Raw genomic sequence first — 21,778 nt, forward strand, 5'->3', positions numbered from 1 at the left:
CCTAAAAGCAAGAGATGATGGAGTTGATGTGTTGTAATTCTTCACGTTTCGCACAGGCGTCGTATGTATTGAAACAATGGATGATTCATTGCGGTTTATGGAAGGATCTGGCTGTAGCAAAGAAGTTGGGAAGGCGACGGTGCTGGTGCTGGTGGTGGACTGAAGCGTTGCGACAGGAGCGGAAGCTGTGGCAGTGGCAGTGATTGCAGGTGGCAGCAACAGATGGCACACAATAGTTTTGAGCCACAAGACAAAAAAAAGCGATGGAGTACAAGTCACACAGCAGCTTCTATACGAGTGACGATAAATAAAAAGTAACAAAATGTTGGTCTAACAGATTGATAGATTGTGGGAGTAACCTACAAAACAAACCCAAAATAAAATATAGGGATGGAATACTGAAATATATCAAGATAACGTGGATAAAAAGCAATGTCGTCAGACTGCAGCAAGCAGTAGCATCAAGTTTGGCTGTCATGCTCCATGCCGTCCAACTGAGACCTAACCAATCCCGCTCAAATATTGGAAGCCACCCAGTTCCCCAAGCCGAAAAAGCGTCCATCGGTGACACTCGACGTCCAAATAAGTCGTCTTTTCTGAGACAAGCTGCATCATACATATATGCCTTACCAACGGTCTATAGCGAAACATGTATGCGACATAGACATATTCATATTCTTTCCACGGAAACTCCCCTTGCGCCAGTTTATATGCTTGCCTCCCTGTCCCCTGATCGTAGATGGCATGCAATCATTATGAATCATTTGGTCTCCTCAAGCCCAGTTACTTGTGTCTTCCACCCCGTACAGCAAAACATACTTGAGAATATCCGAAAGGGAGATGATGCCCTTGAGCTTGTTGTCATCGTCGACTACTATCAGACGGTGAACTCTGCTCTTGCGGACAGTGTCAAAGATGGAATCCAGGCGATCGCCTTCGCTGCATGTGTAAATGCCCGGGCTCTCATCAGATCTCTTGCACAGCGCCTCTCCAACGGAACCATCCAGATCTTCGTAGGCACCACCTTTGATACAGGGGATGACATCAACCGCTTCAAACACATTCAGCACTCGGCCGTGCGAATCGATGATTGGAACACAGCTGATGTTGTATTTGACCATGAGATGAACGACGTCAAGCACCGAACTGTTCATCTTGGCTGTAGCGATGCCTGAGTAGGTGCCGAGACCAATCTCCCGAACGGTCTTTTTCAGCAGTACTGTGTTATGTTCGTTGTTAACAGCGATAAACTTGAGGATGCGATATTGAGTGATGACCGAAACAACCATCTCCTTGTTGGTCTCGCTGTCGACATCTACGAGCGGGATTCGTCGCGCGCGGGTCTTAAGCATGCGTCGGCATGCTTCGTAGAGCGGCTTCGAAGGATGAACCGAGACTGTCTCGATAGGTATCGCGCCAATCGATTTTTCAATATCTGGATACTGTTAGCAATGAAGGCGCCGAGAAGAAACCGACCAACCTCTTAAACTGCTTAGCCGAAATTGGTCGAGTTTGTGGAACTCGTCAGGATACTGGCAATAGTACTGGATCACATTGATAAAATCGGTGCTTGTAAGGATGCCAGCGAATCTGGAAGTTTTGGAGTTCCATAGAGGAGCCGATACAATTGCTGTGGAAAGTTTTAGCATCGGTCAAAACCACGAATGGGGCGACGCACAGTTCTGTGTCAAGATGTTGATCGCCTTTTTTATGAGGAGTTCGTTATCGAGGACGATGAGTCGGAACGAAAGTGGCAGAACATCGTAGCTGGTGCGCACTCTGAGGAAATCGCGAATAGCGTTCTGTGGCAAGATTAGCTCAACTTAAGATATCCTCATTCGGGTGCGCGCGTGCCCCACGTCAAGTTGTACGGGCGGAGGGATGCGACGAGACAAGCGCTCCAAAAGAGAGGCAAATGATGATACATACCAGACCTTGCAACTGATCTCTGTCCAAAGGACTCAGAGGTTTCGGCTCGGTGGGCGCCATTGGGCTCCGGATGGAAGTCCTGCGTCGAAGGTAGGATGACGGAGCGACAAAATGAGGGACATGGCCATGACCGGCGGCCGAAGTGGAGGACGAGGGGCCAGTGGAGGCTGATGCAGCCCGCCTGCGTGGAGTTATCAAAGCCGGTCCTGTAACGACTCCAACTCCAGCTGGAGGTGCTGTGGCGTCTGTGCCTTGAGGTGGTGCTGAAGCTGTGGTCGAAGCGCTTTCGGCTGCTGTACCAGTCATGCCAGGTACCTCTGTCTCTGTGCTGGGGGCGTCAGCTTCGACGCGGGGCAGCTCGCCTGCAGTATCGTCACCCTCTGCATCGACAGTTGAAGATTCGATCGGAGGCTGTTGTGGTTCGGTTTCGGTCTGAGATTCTATCCATGATTTGACTTGTTCTTGTGCCGGGTCCTCCACTGGTGTTTCGCCTGTCTCGAGTTGGCCTTGGGTTCCCAGAGGTTCGCTTGGTAGATTGATATCTGCTGGTGCCTTTGCTTCGGTTTCGTGGGGCGGCTCCCCTCGTACGGGTTCGGGTTCTGGATTTCCCTCCATTCCAGCCAAGTCCTATATCTTGATGTTGCACAGTAGGATGCGACAATAACTTAATCACGTATCTGGTGTTTTAATGCTTCGTAGGTCGGAAAATCGTAAAGGATCAGATGCTGCACAATTGACAATGGCCAGGAGAGAAGCGGACGAGCAGTGAGCTGTGGCGCATTACTGGTGGTAGAAAACCCAATGATGACAAGGCAGACAGAGAAGATAGTGATGGAGCGACAACAAGCCTCGAAAATTGTCAATAAAAATAATCCGATAGATTTGATGATTGTTCCATGTCAATAAAGACGCAGTTTGCTTGGTAAAGCTTGGAAGAGGATGCAGTCGGAGTGCAAAAAGGGAAAATAGTGCTCAAATTGACCAATACTCACAATCGCCCGGCAATCGGTCGGCCACTTGACTGGAACCTGCTTCGGTTTGTAATAAATGATAAGAGAACCACCTAGGTCTACAATACAGTTTGCCCAACAAAAGTCCAGCATTACTGTTACTGTACCTAACAGCGGGCGGAAACTACCTAGACCTACAGTACAGTACTCCATACCGCTGGCCAACATGCAACATGGGATCTGAACGGACCCTTGACACTACACAGGCGGAGCATCCGTACGAGCAACGGCGTCATGGGCGGATCGACGATGATGAACTTCGCGTCTTGGCATGATTCAGCCGTTTTACAGTTGATGCTCATCTCCAAGACTCAGGATTGGTCCGAGTCATTGATCTTTGCAGCAATATCACATCTTTTGTTGCCGTATGTGACGGTTCATATTCTTGTGATGATCTGAGTATCGATTCGACTACCTCACCACAGTAGCTTCCAAAATCCCGCAACCCTCTTGCTGGCTAATGTTTTTTATGGTCAGGGATTTTTGGTGAGACAGGGCATGGAGGGATGGATCACAATCCAGTCTTCAAGCCGCACAAAACCCATATCAGTATGCTGTATGTCTCAGGATCCTCATTCCTCATAATCACGTCTCGGGTGTGTGTACTGTGACTATGGGAGTGATTTCAAGGGTCCAGGATGAACCACTCTGGTCATAAGCTGCGATGTTTCAGATAACGCTCGATCTTCGTATACGCCAACATGGGAAAAGATCACGTATTCCAGCAGTAATAAAAGCAGCTTGATCGACATACGAAAAAGGATGCTAGCTTCAACAGAACGGGTTTATCATGATATCAGAATTGAGTTCATGGTACAGGGTAGATTGTCAATCAACGACTACACGTAAATCTGCGGCAACAACACGATGATGTCCGACCAGACCCTTTCTGTAGATCGGTAAACAATCACTTACATGGTTGGATTGCATGAAACTCAACCATCACCAGCTGGTATAATAAGAGGTGGATGTATGACTCCCAAGTGTCAAGTAGGACAAAATCGAAAGGCATGTCGTATGTACAACTTCATTATCGGATAAGTTGATACGGATAATATTGATCTGATGTGCTTGTCACATGTGAGTGCCGGTAGGTCCAAGATGATCCAATGGTGTCATGGACCAGATAAAGGACAAGAACAGTCAAGGGTCCCATCGAGATATCAAGGGTTGTTTTTGATGCATGTTCACACGACAACACCTAGCCTGCATCAACTTATCTCCATAGACTTTGGAGGATGGTTCACCGTTCTTGATGAGGCGCTTGAATGAATGGACAATGACAGTTCAGGCTTGGCCCGAGCTCCTCGAAACTCCACAGCAGCTGGGTTCATTAGAGGTGGTCCACTATAACAGCTGTCGAGGCTACAAGGATGCGCTAGAGAATCAAAACAACAGCGCACGTATCCGCCAAGGTGTCCCTGGCGGACCCTGCTTGTGGCGGATGACCTCGAACTAAATGAAGTCACCTAATGCGAGAACCTTGTATCCTTCAAAGCTACTTTTTATCCAGCACAATCAGAGTGCGATTCAAAGTATCTTCAAGTATCTTTGCAGCTCGTCCTGTTCTTTCCTTAGCTCAGGCCTGACCTACCTCAGGCAGCTTTAACTTAAGCTGTAGAAGGTCCTACCCGAGCTGGCGCTTTGCTTCTTTCTGGCGCGCGTCCATCTTAATCCCCATTCTTTCCCTCGCCAACCAACTGTGAGGCCAAGGATCAACTCCCCCTCGGAATCAACTCTCACCTCCAATTCACCCGCAAACTATATTTCTCTTCACTGTCCCGCGCTCTTGACACTATCGTCGTGTCGATAATTGGCGTCGGTTGTCTCTGTCGTCGGTCATTTCCCCAGTCGCACGGCTCGACTCTTATTGTTTTTGTGCTTGTTGGAACCAGCCAACCGAGTCCGCGACAATTATATTCGATTTAATCCCTGTTATCGTGACGCACGGCAGGACGACAGTTTCGTCAACAACCGAGCCTTGACCGACTCCCCATCAAACCTCGAGCTTCCAACTATTTCCACGCCGTCACCTTTATCGGCCAACGATAAACTTCCATCACCAAAGACTGCTCTTTATTCTGGCCATGGGTATCTGCAGCTCTACGTGCTGCGGAGGTACGCATCCTCCATCATATTTGTATAGTCAGCGATGGATCTGACTGTTGTCTAGGACGAGCCCGCGATGGCTTGTACGAACCCGTCCTTGCCGATAGCGAACGAGAGGCTGTTGCCGATCTCCTGCAATACCTAGAAAATGTACATAACCTGCGATGCCTATTGAGATTATTGCTGATTTTGTATTAGCGCGGCGAAACCGACTTCTTCTCTGGCGAGCCGCTGCGTGCTCTGAGTACTCTGGTATTCTCGGAAAACATCGATCTTCAGCGAAGTGCTAGTTTAACTTTTGCTGAGATTACTGAACGAGGTATGTATCAAGGCATGAATATGTAATATGATATTGGCTTACTAACCGTTAAAGATGTCCGAGAAGTTGACCGCGACACCCTCGAGCCCATCCTATTTCTTCTCCAGAGCCCCGATATTGAGGTCCAGCGAGCGGCCAGTGCTGCACTCGGAAACCTGGCTGTCGACAGTACGTTCCTCTCAGTATTTACAGCACAGCAACTGACAATTTTGTAGCCGAGAACAAAGTCCTCATTGTGCAACTTGGCGGCCTAACACCTTTAATCCGCCAAATGATGTCTCCCAACGTCGAGGTCCAGTGCAACGCTGTGGGATGTATCACCAACCTTGCTACACATGAAGAGAACAAGGCAAAGATTGCCCGTTCCGGAGCTCTGGGTCCTCTGACAAGACTCGCCAAGTCTCGAGATATGCGAGTCCAGCGAAATGCTACTGGCGCTTTGCTGAACATGACACATTCCGGTATGTTGCGTGTTCCCGAATAGATGTCAGTGCTAATAGAAATAGATGAGAACCGACAGCAACTTGTCAACGCAGGAGCTATTCCTGTACTTGTTCAGCTGCTTTCTTCACCCGATGTCGACGTTCAGTACTACTGCACTACAGCCCTCAGCAACATTGCGGTCGACGCAAGCAACCGACGAAAACTGGCCCAAAGCGAACCAAAACTGGTTCAGTCTCTTGTCAACCTTATGGACTCGACCTCGCCCAAGGTTCAGTGTCAAGCCGCTCTCGCCCTCCGTAACCTCGCTTCAGACGAAAAGTACCAGCTCGATATTGTCCGTGCTAATGGATTGCACCCTCTTCTTCGACTTCTTCAGTCCTCTTATCTGCCGCTTATTCTTTCTGCTGTCGCCTGTATACGGAACATCTCTATTCACCCTATGAACGAGTCGCCTATTATCGAGACCAACTTCCTCAAGCCCCTTGTCGACCTGCTCGGATCCACCGATAACGAAGAGATTCAGTGCCACGCCATCTCAACCCTCCGAAACCTCGCAGCCAGCTCCGATCGCAACAAGGCTCTCGTTCTCGATGCTGGCGCCGTGCAAAAGTGCAAGCAACTGGTCCTTGACGTTCCCATCACTGTTCAGTCCGAAATGACAGCCGCTATTGCGGTCCTGGCTCTTAGCGACGATCTCAAGTCTCACCTGTTGAACCTGGGAGTCTGCGGTGTCCTCATTCCTCTTACTCATTCTCCAAGCATCGAAGTCCAAGGAAACAGTGCTGCTGCGTTGGGCAACCTATCCTCCAAGGGTAAGTCAAGCCAGGCAATCTCTAAACAAAAGCTAACAAAAACAGTCGGCGACTACTCCATCTTTGTGCAGAACTGGACCGAACCCCAAGGTGGAATCCACGGATATCTCTGCCGCTTCTTGCAGTCTGGCGATGCGACATTCCAGCACATTGCAGTCTGGACACTCTTGCAGCTCTTCGAGTCCGAGGATAAGACCCTAATCGGGCTCATCGGAAAGGCCGAGGATATTATCGAGCACATTCGAAGCATCGCAAACCGCCAGATCGAACCCGATAACGAATTCGAAGATGAGGACGAGGGTGAGGTTGTCAACTTGGCCCAACGTTGCCTGGAGCTTCTTGGACAGAGCATGTCCAAGGCCCATATCGAGGGCTAAACTCATGATGGACGTATCTTGAGGTGGGTGCTCTTTTTCAACTCAAAAGCGAAAGCGTTATGGGGCTGGATGACAATGGTGTTGGGCGTCTTTACATATTTAAGATTGATTGGTTCTCGGGTGGCGGATTGTTTCTTTACACGACTTGCATTGCCCTTTCAAAGGGCCTGTTTTAACATTGTTTTTCATGTTGTGGTTATGGTGTTTGACGCACGGTGTACGAGAATGGACGTTGGGACATGTTGTCCAAGAGGACGACATTTGTTTCATTTTGTTTGATGAAGTTTATGCGGCGGATATCCGCTTGATCACTTACTGGGAATTAAATTTGGCGAGAGCAGATGTAATTAGACGAGCAGTCGTAAGTTTCTATACCCAGATAAGAGATGACATACATATCAGGCTTGACTTGGTGAATGTGATTGTGGATGTCAGTCCAGCTCATCAACCTTTTCTAACCCAGTCTTCATCCACTGGCGCTCATTCCAGGGGAGGATTTTGGCGATTGTGGTGCCAGAGATGAGAGCCAAAGGCAAGGGGCCAAAGTGACGTGAATCTCTTGAGGCTGGGAGGTTATCTCCTGAAATCCAACAATGACCCTCAGGGATCTGACATGTTAGCTTGTAGTAACAGTGCTTGTGGGGACAAATACCTGAATCATCAAGTCTTCCCCTTGTTCGCCTGGAGTTCCAACAGAGACATAGTCCCCTGGCATGCCAGTCACGCGCTTCACTCCCCATTGATTGTTGAAGATGGGGATGCGGTAGACAACCAAATCGCCCACAGAAACACCACGACCATAACGGCGTGTGTGGTCGCACAATATCCAATCACCGTCAACAGTAAATGTTGGTAGCATAGATGGACCCTGAGCGGGACTGACGGTATAGCCGTAGGTGATGCCAAGATGGACGAGACATGCAGCTTTGACAAAAGACACAGTCGTTCGCACTGGATGGCGGGCAAAATGAAAGGAGGCCATCATGAAGTGCCTATAAGGCAGTTTGAATGAGAAAATGGAGGTATTACAACGAGGCCATCCATTTATATACCAGGCCGAATGGATGCTGTGCTTGGTGTTGATGGTGCTTCAAAGTGTCTAGTGAGATTCGGCCCTTATTGGATGTCGTCCCTACAGTGCCCCGTAGTGACGTTTCTGCCAAAACCAACCGCCCACAACCTCCAATCGAGAGGGACAAGATCAGTTAGTTAGCAAATCCAACATCGAAGCCATTGTCGGCGGCGCCACTCTTTTGCAGCTCTGAAAGACCTATCACCTATATCATTAGGTACCGTTACCAAGATGAGCAGCTTTCCATGCCTCCAAAGCTCCCGCCGGGCTCTGTACCGAGTCTTTGTCGAGCGCGAAGCTCTTACACGCCAATTCATACCGGCACAACGAATACTACCCGTATACCATAATCGCCGATTCTCCGTGTCACCGCTACAATTGAAGGGAAAGGTTCGCCGAGGAAAAGCTGGTCAGGATGATTTCGAGACGGAACCAAGTGATGAGGAAAACAAGACCTTTGATCGACGTTACACTACCAAGGAGGATTTCATCAAGTCTGGTCGCGACCGTCTCCCTATAGATTTCGAAATAACGGATCCTAAAATCATGGTACTCGATAACGGCGTCCTTGACGGACCACTCTTTACACGCAACGTCATGAGCCGTATCGACACTTCTACGGATTCCCTCCGGATGGCTACTCCCTACATCCCCGCCGACCCGAAAAACAACAAGCCGGTGCAGTATGCGCTATGCAAGATCGTCAACAAGAGGGAAGAGTACGAGAGACAGCGCGAGCTCCAGCAGCGCCGTCGTGTGTCCAAGCAGACTTCATCAAAGATGAAGGAGATCGAGATGAGCTGGGCAATCGACGAAAACGATCTCAAGATCAAGACGAAGCAGCTGATCGGATTCCTCAGCAAGGGCTGGAAAGTGGAAGTCATCATGGGGTTCAAGAAGAAGGGGCAGAAGAGGAGGACTTCTGAAGACACAGCCGAAGAGGCTTACGTCAAGGTGCAGAATCTCGTCAAGGAGCTTGGTACAAAAGAGTACAAGCCGAGAGAGGGAGAGGTTGGCCGCACTATGAGGTTTTACCTTGAAGGAATTGACAAGGAGTTGAATACCGAGAGGCAAGCAGAGGCTGCCAAAGAACAACCTGCTACCACTACTGAAGTGGAGCAGGAGGATAGTCCTGTGCAAAAGGAAGCATAGAAAATGTTCAACATGTATCAATAGCATCTGGGTATCTACCAGACGGCAAAGTCTAGCCGAAATGTATAAAAAAGAAATGTATATCATCAGCCGGTTGTCGTATCCCGGACATAAAATTGAGAAACCGAATTTTTGGACACCAAACTCCGACCCAGTCCTTGTGCGATGCCTTACAAGATCTCATCACCATCCTCGTCCGCTTGAATGGGGTCTGCAGAGATAGCGGCACTGTCATCTGTCACAGGCGCCGTCAAAGTCTTCTCGTCTGCGCCATCCATGTCCTCATCGTCCTCGTCCTTCTTGGCCTTCTCGTCGGCAATATCCCTCGCCTTATCAGCTTCCTCAGCCGCTCTCTCAGCCTCCTCAGCAGCTCGGTTGATCTCCTCCCAGTTCTTAGCGCGCGTCTGAATATTTCTGCTACGACCCTTGCTCTTCTCAATCTTGTTCTGTGTGCGCTCCGCCACAGCAGCAGCCATCTCAAGACCCTTCTCATGTCGCTGGCGCGCCTTTGCCGACATTTTGTCCTTGCGACCGCGCTTGGCCTTTTTCGAGATCCCCGCCGAGTGCTGGGCTGCTAGGACGGAGGGACGATGGGGGGCATCACGAGGAGGAGGCTGGACTTCTTTTAGAGACTTGTCGGTGTCGATGTCGATGTCTGTTGCGCGACGAGCGGCGCGGGAGTGGATTGAAATCGCTGGATATATGTTAGAATTGGAGTATCAATATATATTGTAGAACGAGCTTACCTCTCTTTTTGGCCATTTTGACGCTTTGTTTTGGTTTGGAAAGAAATGTGAATGTTGGATCTAGAACTGCAACTTTCGGCTTGGTGGGGGATTGGAATTTTTGATACCCCACAAAGATAAGCTGACCGAGGGTTCACCGAGCTCACCGAGATTGACGTAAGAGCTTAAATGAAACATCAGTACTAAGTTGACTGAATTGTATTACAGGTTGCGTTGGAAGTAGTTTTAGTCATTCGAAATATGATGTCTGGACGTTATTAAGATGTAGTTTTCATTTTGATAACTACCATTCTTGATCTTTTCAGTTCTGTCTGTATGCTGGGTAGAAATTATACGGCATAACATGACCCCTGTAAAATGGGGAGCCTTACCTTTATCTTGCAATGCCGTAAGACTCCAAAGCTATAGTATTTCCTGTACAATAGGTCCATTGAAACAGAGAAGCTAGACAAAAGCCATTTAAATGTTCTCCTACACAAAGTACATATCAAGGTATTATCTTTTGAATTTATGAAAGATTCGAGCAACTGAAGTATCTTGGTTAGCCAAATCCTCCCAGACATAAAGAGTACAGGGTATTGATTGACATTGGCCCAGCGGCTTCCGTGTAAACAGCCATGTCTCAACTTGCCTCGTACACCTACTTTACTTGATCATCAACATTCTACAGCCTACTATAAAACACGTTAATAAATAAATCAAAACCTTCGGGAAATCACAATCTGAGGCCAAGAACATGCAGAATACAACCTAGCATCAACCAGTCTTCAACGTTCAGGGGCCCTCACCTGGCGATACATTAGCAATGCTCCCCATCACAACCTGCTTTGTTGCAGGACTACAGTATCTTCTTCATCCTGTGAAACTGGTAAGATCAGAGCATCTAAAAGCCTCACATGGTCTAACGCGTCCAGGGAACCATTCAAGAAACCATCAACCCGGATGCTCTCATTCCCGTTACGCTACTTACCACGGATGAAATCTTTGGTGACATCGAAGGTGTTTTGAACCTTTTCGATAGTGCCGATGACGTGTTTGTCCCAGACTTTGGATCTATTCTCGTGGAAAAGACTGGTAGCAATACCAGCCATGTACAAGACGCGCGGCAAGTCTATCACTTGGACTTGATCAAGACCCTAGAGGGCTTCTCCGAATTGCCGTCAGGTCCCTACTTTCTTCACGGTCCGAATCTTCACCAAGCATGGCGGCTGTATGATGATGAATTCGGAGCCTTCACCTTTGGTGTTATTCCAGATGATTCTGATAAACCAGACGAGTATGTTACTTTTCGTATACTGCACCACCTGCTGACCATTTCAGATACCAACCTCTCACTTCGTCTTCATTGCAAGGAGATTCAGTGACAGTTCCTGTTCCTTCCAGACTCTACTATCCTCAGCCTTCTCTCCGAAAACCCTTGTCTGGTGTTCGTGTCTCTGTAGGTGACACAGTTTCTCTAAAAGGCACCCACACTACCTTTTCCAGCCGTGCGTGGAAGTCTCTCTACAAGGATCCATCGAGTGTTACAGCCAATTATGCTCAAGAGCTTCTGGATCAAGGGGCAATTATTGTTGGGAAGACCAAGACAGCACAATTTGGGACAGGTGCAGACTGGGTTGACCAACAGGCTCCGTGGAGCGCAAGAGGCGATGGTTATCAAAGAATGCAGGGTAGCTCTATCGGTGCTGCTTCAGCGTTGGTCGGATACGAATGGCTGGATCGTAGCATTGGGGTAGATGGTAAGTCATGGCAGGACAAAATCACGTTTGGATCTAACAATTACAGATGGTCGAGTCGTAGCCGAGAACGGCATTTATTCGTTGATCCGCCCAGCGAACATATCATCAGGTGACGTGAAGACACTCTCCAAGTAAGTATTGTCGCTTGCCAATGAACTGTACTGACAACGTTAGGTTCGACGGAATGAGATTCTTCAGTCGGAGTATGAAAGGCCTGCTTCATCACGCACCAAGTCATAAACTCGACGCAAGAGGAGATAGCGTTGCCCCAAAGGTTATCATTCCCGTGGACTTGTCTTCGCCTGGAGAGACACAAAAGGCAGCCATTGATAAATTTGTGTCGATTATCGAAGAACACTTGGATGCCAAAGCCGAATATATTGATGTCAGCAAAATTTGGGAGGAAAATCCACCAGTAGAAGCATCAAATGATGGAATGCAATCGTACATAAGCCAAGTAAGTTGCAAGTCGGCGAGAAAGACGTAGCTAACATTCAAGGCACCTTTCCGATCATGGTGTTACGACTACTACCATAGCTTTGATGACTTTAGAGACGAATACCAGCGAAAGTTTCACAAAGAACCCTTCATTGAGACTGCGCCGCAATTCTTCTGGTTTGTCTCGAGCTTCCATCGTTGCCAATTACTAACTTGTCCAGGGAACAATGCAAGTCCGTAACGGAAGAGGAACATGGCAAAGACGCCGAACGACTCGAGGTATTCCGAAAGTGGTTTCACGATAACGTCATGAACATTTCAACAACTTCTAGTGCTGACACTCCTATTCTCGTCCTTCCATGTGGTGATGTCCAAGTCAAGCATCGGAACGAGCCTATGGAGTATGTGCAGTACCTCTGTTACCTTTGTATCAATTGGCTAACGTACTTATTAGTCCACCAACCATTTACAAAGGCGTTGATTTCACGACATTAGCGCCCGTATTGGGTGCAAGTGTTTTGTCGTTTCCCTGTAAGTTGTCCTGCAATAAATTGAGAGGCGGAAAGTTGACCGTTGCCAGTCACACAAGTATCGTATAAATCCGACATTACTGGCACGACTGAGTATCAGCCGGTGTGTATCTCAGTCTTGAGTCTTCAAGAGGATCAAACATCACTTATTCAACTGGTCGAGAAAGCCTTACGGAAAGGACATGTCCCAACCCAAGTGGATGTTGGACGAATGACGTTTCCAGTCAAAAAGTCAGACCATTTCGTCAAACACTTACAAGCTCCTTTGCTGGTTCAAGGCTCGACAAACGAATTGTGAGAGAACATGTTCCTCTATGTCAACCACGCTAGTACTCCGTACTGCACTCAGCGTTTGGCCAAGGAAATGCCAAGATATCAACATTCATGAGTCTTGTTCCCCACAGATATGTCTTCCCCGCGGTCTTGTTTGGTGGTGGATCACTGCAGTTGGGTCCCCGGATGATGGAGCTATGGTGATTTGCGAACCCTGGTATACATGCACGGTCTTTCATGTTGTCCTTACCCTTGTACCCTGATTATCGATACGTTACGGAGTATAGAGTATTAAATTCCTGACACCAATATTGATTCATCATTAATGTTGCCATTAATAAATCGTGCCATAGATTTGGACACAGCATGCGTTAAACGCGGCACTCAGCATAAACCGGGAGTGATCCGGCTTGAAGCTGTCGACAGGGATCTTCCATCAAGCTGTCAACCGGAGACCGGGGTCCGTTAATGCCACCTTTGGGAGGGCCTCAAGGTACGTAGAGAGCCAAATAAGGCGAGCGGCTGAGGCTTGTTGTTGATCGCTCCACTTACACTTTGATTGTTGATCTATCTACCTAATCAGGCACACACACAGTTGACTGACTGTACTCTGACACTTTGGGCAATCTCTCTCTCATCTTACCTCACAGCCAGTAACTACCACTCGCGGTATATCTCATCAGATCAGAACAGCAATGGCGGAACCAGCAAATACACCAGTGCCGGCTTCTACGCCGCGAGCTACATCTCCTGCTCCCCATCAGTCCCTGTTTTCCCAATCTGGCTCATTTCTCTCACCAAAGCTATCTATGCCACCGTCGAAACCTCGGGTTCTTCATATTGGCGATCCTGTGAAATACAACCCCGAAACCTTTCTCCGCTTCAGTATTCAGTGTGAGATTGTGAGACCTTCAGCTGAAGAACGTCAGCGACCAGAGTTTATCAAGGCTCTTGAAGATAAGCGATGGGGAGACTTTGATGCTATCTTTCGACCGTTCTGGAGCACTGGTGGAGAGATGGGGAAATGGGATGCTGAGCTGATTAGCCTTCTGCCGGAGAGTGTCAAGGTGTTTGCGAGTGCAGGCGCTGGCTTTGACTGGGCTGATACGAAGCTTTTGGGTGAACGAGGTGAGTAGACTGTCACTATTAATGAACCAACTGACAATAAAAGGAATCATTTATTGCAACTCTGGTCTTGCAGCTGCCGAAGCTGTCGCTGACTTTGCCATGGCTAGTATCATTTCCACTTTCCGCGTCCTCCCATGGTGTATCTCATCCGCCATGTCGGGAGACGAAGAAGCCTTCAGCACAAATCATCGAGATGCTACCATGCAATCGCGCAATCTTCGCAACCAGGCCCTCGGACTAATTGGATTCGGCAACATCGGCCAGCAGATAGCGGCTCGTGCGCGTCACGGCTTCGGTATGGATGTTCATTACTACGATATCCTTCCCAAGCCTTCTTCTGTGGTTGCCCCTTTGCGAGCTACGCATCATGAAACCCTTGAGAGCCTCCTTGCTAAATGTGATTGTGTTGTGCTATGCACACCCGCTGGCGACGGTACGCTTATCAACGCAACTACATTACCGCTTTTCAAGCGAGGATCACGTTTTGTCAATATTGCGCGGGGCAGTCTTGTGGATGAGGAGGCACTGATTGCTGCCCTGCGTGATGGAACTTTATCCAACGCAGCAATCGACGTTCACACGAATGAGCCAAAGATACACCCTGGGCTCATAGAACTAGCCAGGCAGGGTCGTGTACTTTTGACGTGCCATAACGCTGGTGGAACTGTCGATACACACAAGGGTTTTGAAGAGTTGAGTATGCGAAACATCATGGCTGTACTCAGCGGCGGGGAGGCCATCACACCTGTGAACTTGCAGTTTCTGAAGTAGACATCAGTGAATCTCATGGGGGACCAGAAATATGGTGAGCAATAGACTATCACAGATAATAATGCAACTGACGTTAACCAAATACATACTCAAAACTCCGGCTCAAACCAATCATTACCCAAACAGTATTTATACAGAACTTTACTCCTTGGGCTTCTTTCTAACAAGACCCATAGGTAGAACATTCACGTCTTTGGACTCCTCCTTTGGCTTCTTCTTGACGAGACCAGCACTAAGGACATTAACCTTGCTCTGGTTGTCGTCGACTGTTGAATCGGTGCGCTTTCTCTTGACAAGATTCGTCAAATTGTTCACACCGGTAGTGTCTTTGGATGTTGGAACAGGTGTCTCGCGTGTGCCAATAACGACACCACCCCATTTACCACCTCCTCCGCCCTCACTCAACCAGCGACGAGTACTACCCACTGCTTTGTTGAGAGTTGCGAAATCGAGGTGCAGCAGCAAACCCACAATACGCTTGTAGGCTGCTTCATCGAAGATCCTTTCGCCGCGACCCTGAGGCGTCCAAGAGTAATATGCTGTGTTGGCGGGGCGATCGAGCAGATAATTGTGCTTTGCTCGCTTGATGCGAGGGGCGCGAGCGATGATTGGGCCTTTGAGGGTCTTTTTGGTCTTCTTCTTCTTGATCCTGGAGTCTTTCTTCTCTTTGGAAGGGAAGAGCTTTCGGGGTGTTGTGGTCGGTGTTATTTGCACGATGCGCTGCTTCTTTGGCGTTTCCGGCGGAGCTGTTGACTGGGAGTCGTCAAGCTTTGAGGCTGGTTCTTGATCATCAAAGACAAGCCAGATGAAGCCCGTCATACGGCCACTTGAGCACTCTTGCCGATACGCCATCATCTCCCAAAACATGTCCAGCGTCTTGACGCTCTTCCAACTACCCTGGTTCTTCATCGCTTGCGAGCTGGCGGCTTCTTCGTCTAGTTCGTCTCGGAATCTGGACTTTGGATCGTCGGGGAAATGGGGGATCAGACATCGCGGCGGCACCCAGTCGAATTCGCGGTAGTAGTGTGATATGCGCTCTAAAGGATGGGTAAACTCCCACGCAGAATCGGCTTTTCGCGGTGTGAGGGCTCGGGTCTCGTGTGTTTCTAATCCGGGAACGACGATATATCCATTGGCGCTCTTCCATGGTGCGTCTGTCGACTTTGGCGCTGGGCCGAGGAGAGGATCTAGCACTCGACACCACCATTTGATAAGGCCACGGTCGTCGAGAACATGCTTGCCCTCGTTGTCGACGCTGCCGGGGAACAAGTATTGATCTTGCGCGCGGGCGAATAAGTTAACGACGAATTGTATACCCTTCCTCCTCCGCTTCTCGACCAGGAATCCGACAAATGTAGCGCATATTTCGCGAATAGGACTGGGCGTCCCCTTGGGAAGGTCGAGAAGGGCTAGATAGCCTGTCGAGTCGGCTTTTGAGACAAACAAGGTCGTTGATCGAGCTGTGGTATAGATGAAGACCTCAATTCCGAGCACCAGAACTTGCTTCCCCTGCTCTTTGGGGGCGTCGATGGAAACAGCTAGGAAATGGTTCTCGCAGTATGTTCGTTCAGGGCGCTCGTTCGGAGGCGGCGAGTAGAGAGGGTCTGTTTTGGTGGGAGGCGTTGAGATGTGAAGGGTGGTAAACTTGTGGCCCTTAGGGAGAACTGAGGCTAGACGGGCGCCTAGATCGCTGCTAGTGTTGGCCATGTTGAAGCAGTGCGAGTGTCCGAGAGTTGAGATACGAGGTGATGGACATCGTTGTTGGCTTGTATAATTGTTTGGGTGGTTGTATCCGTAAGCTCCAAAGCTTTTAGTGGTCGCTGGGGCAGCGGCGGGGCGATCCACAGGGGTCATTGCAGGGGTACCTACTAAGGTACAGGGTACTGACAGGTTGTATGTGTATGGCTTCCATCTTCATGAACAAAGTAATTCCAAGCTGAATTATGATTAATTGACTCCCTTTCCAGTTAAATCGTTAAACTCCAATCCCCATCTCTGAAGGTCTAGGATGATCCTTCCGCCAACTTCCAACAGCCATGGCAACATGTATAAGATTCCATCGCGGACCATCAGCAAAGCAAACAAACTCATCAATCATCATATCCATCAGGGGCTTGTACTTTGTCAAAACAGCCGCCGTTCCTCTTCCCTCGATAAGAGCCTGTAACTCGTCCACCTCGGACGGTTCAAGGTACTTCATCAGGTGATTTTCCACCTCGCGCGGCGTCTTCCACCATTCCATCCCTTGTCCTTTGGCGACCAGTTCCTGCTCCATCTTTTTGCGTAATTCAGGGAGGACCGACCTGTAGATCATTTCTGTCCCTGCGTGGGGGTGTTCGATGAAGCCTTTTTGCTTGTACTCAAGACGGGCCAGGGCGAGGGAAAGCATGAATCGTCGGTCGGTGAGATGCTTGCTGTGGTTGAAGAGTCTGTCCATGGGGTTCATGTCTGGTGGGCCAGGTTTGCCCAGCATGTTGAGCTTGTGAGTCTCCCACAACGATACGGTGTTTCTTGTGCATGCCCAGTATAGACTTCCCGCAAATGTGTAGAGGCCTTCTCCGAGATATCTGCGTGCGTCTGAAGGGGCCTCGAAGATGCGAGCCAAGTGGTCGATGTCGGTCCATAGTGGCTGTGCCAGACCCAATTTCTGTGCAGTGTCTTGGCCAAGTGCCTGTGTGTGTAAATGGATATCAGAGGATAGCAGCTCCGAGATGTCAGAGGCTCTCTCGGATGTGATAGGATCCGAGGTTCCGGATGAGCTGGAAGTAGCTCTCTGGCCATTTCCATCGCTTGTGTCCTCATCTCCAACGGTCTCCCTCGCTTCTGCAAGGGCAGTCTCAAGCTCCTGATCTTTCCCGCCGCGTTTCTGGGCAAGCTTCTCTATTCTCTTGAGAGCGTTTCTGAGCCTCTGGTTTTCGTCTTTGAGTGTATTGAATCTGGATGCATGTCGTTTGCGATACTCGCGCTGTGCAACTCTGCTTCGCTCTCGCTTTGGCTGTTTCTCCATATTAGTTGATGCCTCAAAGTTCATCAAGATGTGCGGTATTGTGTGTATGGCTGCTTTGTAATCACAACTGAATGGAAGTTTACCCACGTCTTGACGATCTCCGGTACTTGGCGGTGACATTATAGGTAGGACAGTACCTGACTACAGCACAGGAATACGAGCTTGACTTCGAAGTACCAAGGGCAATGACAAAAGTTGTAGTGTAAGTGATAACGTTGTTGACTGAGTATGGAGAACTGGATAACGTTATGAAGCGTTGAGTGGGGCAAGCCATGATACCATACGCATACGGAGGAGGCGTACGGAGTAATGAGTCGGTATTGGTCAATATAATCCTTGTCGTCTTAGTCCGTACTAGGGTATTTCTGTCTTATACCAACTACAGTACTTCGTTGGTATTGTAGCAGAGTACAGCTTAAAGCATGGTGCATCTACCTGGGTATGTATAATACTCGTAGAAAAGAGGAAGAGAAGCAATGTTGGTAACGGCGATGTTGTAATCAGTAATGTTTCAATCGAGGTAAGTCAGTAACATTGAGTCCGCTGTATGTTGCGCACGCAAACCCTGTCAAAGTACTAGACTTGCACTTGTTGATCCGACGGTCCTTGTTAACGTGTGATAACGTTGAGACTCACGATAACTCCGCAATGTAACCAACAAACAAGGAGGAAGTAGACGGAACTTGTCGGACGCAAAACAAAAAGCTATATATATCAAACAGAACGGCGTAAAAGAACCATTATCAACTCACTCTCACAACTAGTCAACCAAGCCAACATGTTGTCTCCTATCCACAAAACAACATACCCAGCAATCTCCCCTCTTCGTCCCGAACTTTCCACTAAAGGAAAGAATGCTCTCATCACAGGCGGAGGCTCTGGTATCGGTGCTAGCATCGCAAAGTCCTTTGCAAAGTCGGGCGTGACCAACCTGGCTCTTCTTGGCCGCACAGGCAAAACACTCCTCGCAAACAAGGCCGAGATAGAAGACAAACACCCTCAAACTAAGGTCTGGACCTACATCGTTGACATATCCGACTCCGATTCAACTCGATATGCCCTTGAAGCGTACGCCAAAGCAGTCAACGGCAAGATCGACATCCTAATCGCCAACACGGGATACATGCCCAAGGCAGAGCGTATCACTGTAGCTGATCCAGATGACTGGTGGAGTGGTTTCGAGATCAACACAAAGGGCAACTTTAATCTCTTGCGCGCTTTCGATCCTCTTGCTGCCCCTGGAGCAAGAGTTATCCACGTCTCGAGCCGATCCACGTACATCGAGTACCTGGAAGGTTTCTCCGGATACCGAGCGTCCAAGCTGGCTGCGTACAAGCTGTTTTCCTGGTATGCAAATGAAAACCCCGACAAAGTGGTCCATCAGTTCGACCCTGGTTTCATTTTCGATACTGGAATGACTGCTCCGTTTGAGGGCCTGATCAAGGAGAAGGGACTCGTGGGAGATGATGTTGAACTTCCCAGCGACTTCTCCGTCTGGCTGGCTAGCAATGAAGCAAACTTTTTGAGTGGTCGTTTTGTTGAGTGTGCGTGGGATGTTGGGGATCTAAAGGCTGCCAAGGAGGATCTGAAGGCATCGTGGAACAAATGGACTATCGGCTTGTTGCTTTAGCACGGAAGGGTACTCTTTGAGCACTGAATGTTCAACAAGCGCATTTGATGATGCTTGATTTCATTGATGATAGGTAGAAGTATAAGTGACGAGATCAGTAGGTGTTTTATTTATAAATCTATGAGCCGACCCTTTTCAGATTACTCAAAAAATCTCAACAACAGAATCAAACACTTAATATATCAGATCAAGGCGTTCCCAATGGCTACTTAACTTTCCCATTCTTGCTGGCGGAGGTACCCCCGCGGGAGTACTCGCGGGCGTGGCCTTGAAGAATCGTGTCAAAGGCATCCCACAGTTTCTGGCGACTTTCGACGGACAAGACCATGGGAACTGTGTCACAAGCGGGCAGGGCGACATCGGCATCGGCATCGTCATCTTTGAGGGTAGTGTAACGGCGGGCGAAATGAGTAAGGGCAAGTACATCCATACTGTTACCAGTAAGGAGGGGGTACACACTATTCAGCGACGATTAGCTGGGGAAATCCTGTGGAAGAATCCTAGAGTTACAATAACTTTCGAACTTTGACTAAATGGAATTGACTTACCTACTAATTTCGTCTCTTTTGTCTTCAGCGGTCAACGTTTCGTACTTTGGATGTTGCGAACAGTTGCATAAAAGCCTGTCTACCTGTGCTGAGACGCTTCTGTAGAATTGACTTGTGGTTCTGCATGATTTTCCTCCACTTTGACCAGCTGTCGTATTGCTGTTTCGGGCTGTGGGCGCTTGGTTGTTCGTACCATGTTGCGTCAGGTTTATCGAACACTTCGAATCCCATCTTCACCCATAGGGTTCCAGGATTTCCCATATTCTGCCAGTTCACTATTTGTATCACCACTAAATAAGTAAAGTCTCAACTTCTGTAAAGTTGGCATATTTTGTAAAGGCTGTCTATTTTTATACCTTTGGCCCAACTTTCCTACTAAGTAACATGCTAAGATACATAATGGGGTAAAGGGCCTTCCATTCAACAACTCCGTGTGTTTCTTAAATACATGATCAAATCCTATTATGGTGGGCTTTCTTCACCCACTCTTCCATTGAAGTAACGCCTTCCGTCTCTTTCTGAAATCTCTCCACGTCCGGACCAACAGCCCGACTCACACACGGGGGGTTGTGCCGGCATGTCGTAATCCACAGAGGGCACGAATCTCCGTGGGGACATGGCACCGTTATGCCGCAACCCTTCCGTCCATTATTTTGCGTCGCGTTCTTAATTACGACGTGCTCAGCAATCAGACAAGCAGGTTTGCCACACAGGTGCGATACCTGCTCTTCACCCTCCGCGACGAGGCCGCGGGACCACGCCAACACTTGGTGGAGAGTAGCGAACTTGCCGGCACCTTCCCAGTTGACCTGAATATACCCATTTCTAGGGTTACTGTATTTTTTCGACAGTTTGCACAGCCCGACTCTGTCGAAGCCAAATGCTCGCTCCCTCTCCAAGATTTCTTCGCACAGTTGTGGCCGCTGCTGACAACGGGCAACCAAGTCCTTCCTCTTGGCCGTCTTGGGAGTCTACTTCTCTACCAAGGGAGGCGAGACCCATGCCGCAAGTGCGGTCTTGACGCGAGAGGCCGCAGCATCAACCGGGCCGGGGGGCGATGGTGTCTGCTCAGTTAGCGCAACGAATAGAGTCAATCCAGGGGACAAACCTACTTCGTCTTAGGTCGCCGTCTTCGAGGGGATAGGCCACAGATATGAGGTCGCCAAGAGGCGTTCGCTTCTCAGTTAGCGGACTCGTCAGCTCATCTAGTGGATAAACGTACTTGCCGCCGGGGGACCTGAACTCGAATTCGGCTCAGGAGTTTTTTTGTCTCTCTTCTCTTTGCGCTCCGGCGCTTGGCCTTGTGCACTAGAGTCTTCTTTCTCGTCTGGACCACTGCGCTGAAGTTCAGCACAGTTTCACCAACCGAGAAGTGAACCTACTTTTGAGGGTAAGGCCTAGAAGACGAGAGCACTGTCGTTTTCCACGGGGGACGCGGTAGAGTTACGGGCAGACAGTTATTGCGCGGTCGATCGATCGTTAACGGGAACTATCGAAGGAAAAACTCAGTTAGGCTTCGATTAGAAGGGGGGTCCAACCACAAACCCCCCATGTTATTTCAACGTCAGTCTTACTTACTTGTAATGATCAAGGAGAGCAGCAAACTCTGCATGGGTTGTTGAGACAAGAGACGACAGTCTTCAGTGTTGGAGTTGCTCAAGTTTTGTGTTCCATAAAGCTCAGTTGTATGAAAAGTTTGACAAGTCGACAGCCAGCTACCGAGCAACGAAATAATTTTGTACGC

The 21,778-nt window shown here is 48.9% G+C and overlaps 11 protein-coding genes across 11 annotated transcripts; 4 read left to right on the plus strand and 7 right to left on the minus strand.

Annotated features, from left to right (window-relative positions):
* Positions 1-773: 773 nt before the first annotated feature.
* Positions 774-2,544, minus strand: FGSG_08998 (nuclear protein SNF4; the record flags this gene model as incomplete). The annotated part of the gene is made up of 3 exons (XM_011330502.1): positions 774-1,315; positions 1,679-1,802; positions 1,930-2,544. The coding sequence occupies 3 exons, from the start codon at positions 2,542-2,544 to the stop codon at positions 774-776; spliced, it is 1,281 nt and encodes a 426-aa protein (XP_011328804.1).
* A 2,482-nt stretch (positions 2,545-5,026) lies between these two features.
* FGSG_08997 (vacuolar protein 8) lies at positions 5,027-7,000 on the plus strand (the record flags this gene model as incomplete). Its single annotated transcript, XM_011330503.1, has 7 exons — positions 5,027-5,057; positions 5,113-5,198; positions 5,247-5,367; positions 5,422-5,535; positions 5,583-5,828; positions 5,874-6,623; positions 6,669-7,000. The coding sequence occupies 7 exons, from the start codon at positions 5,027-5,029 to the stop codon at positions 6,998-7,000; spliced, it is 1,680 nt and encodes a 559-aa protein (XP_011328805.1).
* Positions 7,001-7,295: 295 nt separating this feature from the next.
* FGSG_13498 (uncharacterized protein) lies at positions 7,296-8,068 on the minus strand. The gene is made up of 2 exons (XM_011330504.1): positions 7,653-8,068; positions 7,296-7,608 (listed from the first exon to the last, which is right to left on the minus strand). The coding sequence occupies exons 1-2, from the start codon at positions 7,983-7,985 to the stop codon at positions 7,432-7,434; spliced, it is 510 nt and encodes a 169-aa protein (XP_011328806.1). The 5' UTR covers positions 7,986-8,068; the 3' UTR covers positions 7,296-7,431.
* A 235-nt stretch (positions 8,069-8,303) lies between these two features.
* On the plus strand, positions 8,304-9,224 carry FGSG_08996 (uncharacterized protein; the record flags this gene model as incomplete). The annotated part of the gene is made up of 1 exon (XM_011330505.1): positions 8,304-9,224. One exon carries the CDS (start codon positions 8,304-8,306, stop codon positions 9,222-9,224), a length of 921 nt encoding a protein of 306 aa, XP_011328807.1.
* Positions 9,225-9,358: 134 nt separating this feature from the next.
* Positions 9,359-9,986, minus strand: FGSG_08995 (uncharacterized protein; the record flags this gene model as incomplete). Its single annotated transcript, XM_011330506.1, has 2 exons — positions 9,359-9,918; positions 9,971-9,986. 2 exons carry the CDS (start codon positions 9,984-9,986, stop codon positions 9,395-9,397), a joined length of 540 nt encoding a protein of 179 aa, XP_011328808.1. The 3' UTR covers positions 9,359-9,394.
* A 789-nt stretch (positions 9,987-10,775) lies between these two features.
* On the plus strand, positions 10,776-14,849 carry FGSG_08994 (uncharacterized protein; the record flags this gene model as incomplete). Its single annotated transcript, XM_011330507.1, has 13 exons — positions 10,776-10,838; positions 10,885-11,246; positions 11,291-11,709; positions 11,756-11,840; positions 11,884-12,166; positions 12,275-12,324; positions 12,369-12,548; positions 12,602-12,678; positions 12,728-12,780; positions 12,902-12,971; positions 13,304-13,410; positions 13,601-14,078; positions 14,122-14,849. 13 exons carry the CDS (start codon positions 10,776-10,778, stop codon positions 14,847-14,849), a joined length of 2,955 nt encoding a protein of 984 aa, XP_011328809.1.
* Positions 14,850-14,990: 141 nt separating this feature from the next.
* FGSG_13497 (uncharacterized protein) lies at positions 14,991-16,703 on the minus strand (the record flags this gene model as incomplete). The annotated part of the gene is made up of 1 exon (XM_011330508.1): positions 14,991-16,703. One exon carries the CDS (start codon positions 16,701-16,703, stop codon positions 14,991-14,993), a length of 1,713 nt encoding a protein of 570 aa, XP_011328810.1.
* Positions 16,704-16,824: 121 nt separating this feature from the next.
* Positions 16,825-17,286, minus strand: FGSG_13496 (uncharacterized protein; the record flags this gene model as incomplete). Its single annotated transcript, XM_011330509.1, has 1 exon — positions 16,825-17,286. One exon carries the CDS (start codon positions 17,284-17,286, stop codon positions 16,825-16,827), a length of 462 nt encoding a protein of 153 aa, XP_011328811.1.
* A 1,348-nt stretch (positions 17,287-18,634) lies between these two features.
* Positions 18,635-19,486, plus strand: FGSG_08992 (uncharacterized protein; the record flags this gene model as incomplete). Its single annotated transcript, XM_011330510.1, has 1 exon — positions 18,635-19,486. The coding sequence occupies one exon, from the start codon at positions 18,635-18,637 to the stop codon at positions 19,484-19,486; it is 852 nt and encodes a 283-aa protein (XP_011328812.1).
* A 205-nt stretch (positions 19,487-19,691) lies between these two features.
* On the minus strand, positions 19,692-20,230 carry FGSG_08991 (uncharacterized protein; the record flags this gene model as incomplete). Its single annotated transcript, XM_011330511.1, has 3 exons — positions 19,692-19,944; positions 20,035-20,078; positions 20,228-20,230. The coding sequence occupies 3 exons, from the start codon at positions 20,228-20,230 to the stop codon at positions 19,692-19,694; spliced, it is 300 nt and encodes a 99-aa protein (XP_011328813.1).
* A 256-nt stretch (positions 20,231-20,486) lies between these two features.
* On the minus strand, positions 20,487-21,646 carry FGSG_13495 (uncharacterized protein; the record flags this gene model as incomplete). The annotated part of the gene is given in 5 exon segments (XM_011330512.1): positions 20,487-20,868; positions 21,143-21,239; positions 21,257-21,369; positions 21,401-21,431; positions 21,613-21,646. The coding sequence occupies 5 exon segments, from the start codon at positions 21,644-21,646 to the stop codon at positions 20,487-20,489; spliced, it is 657 nt and encodes a 218-aa protein (XP_011328814.1).
* Positions 21,647-21,778: the final 132 nt, after the last annotated feature.

The sequence above is a fragment of the Fusarium graminearum genome, chromosome 4 (assembly GCF_000240135.3).
Source record: "Fusarium graminearum PH-1 chromosome 4, whole genome shotgun sequence".
Taxonomy (NCBI): domain Eukaryota; kingdom Fungi; phylum Ascomycota; class Sordariomycetes; order Hypocreales; family Nectriaceae; genus Fusarium; species Fusarium graminearum.

Coding starts and splice junctions, on each gene's coding strand:
- FGSG_13498 (XM_011330504.1), bottom strand. CDS start 7,985: ATGATGGCCTCCTTTCATTTTGCCCGCCATCCAGTGCGAACGACTGTG. Junction 7,609..7,652: donor GGGAAGACTTGATGATTCAG/GTATTTGTCCCC, acceptor CTAACATGTCAG/ATCCCTGAGGGTCATTGTTG.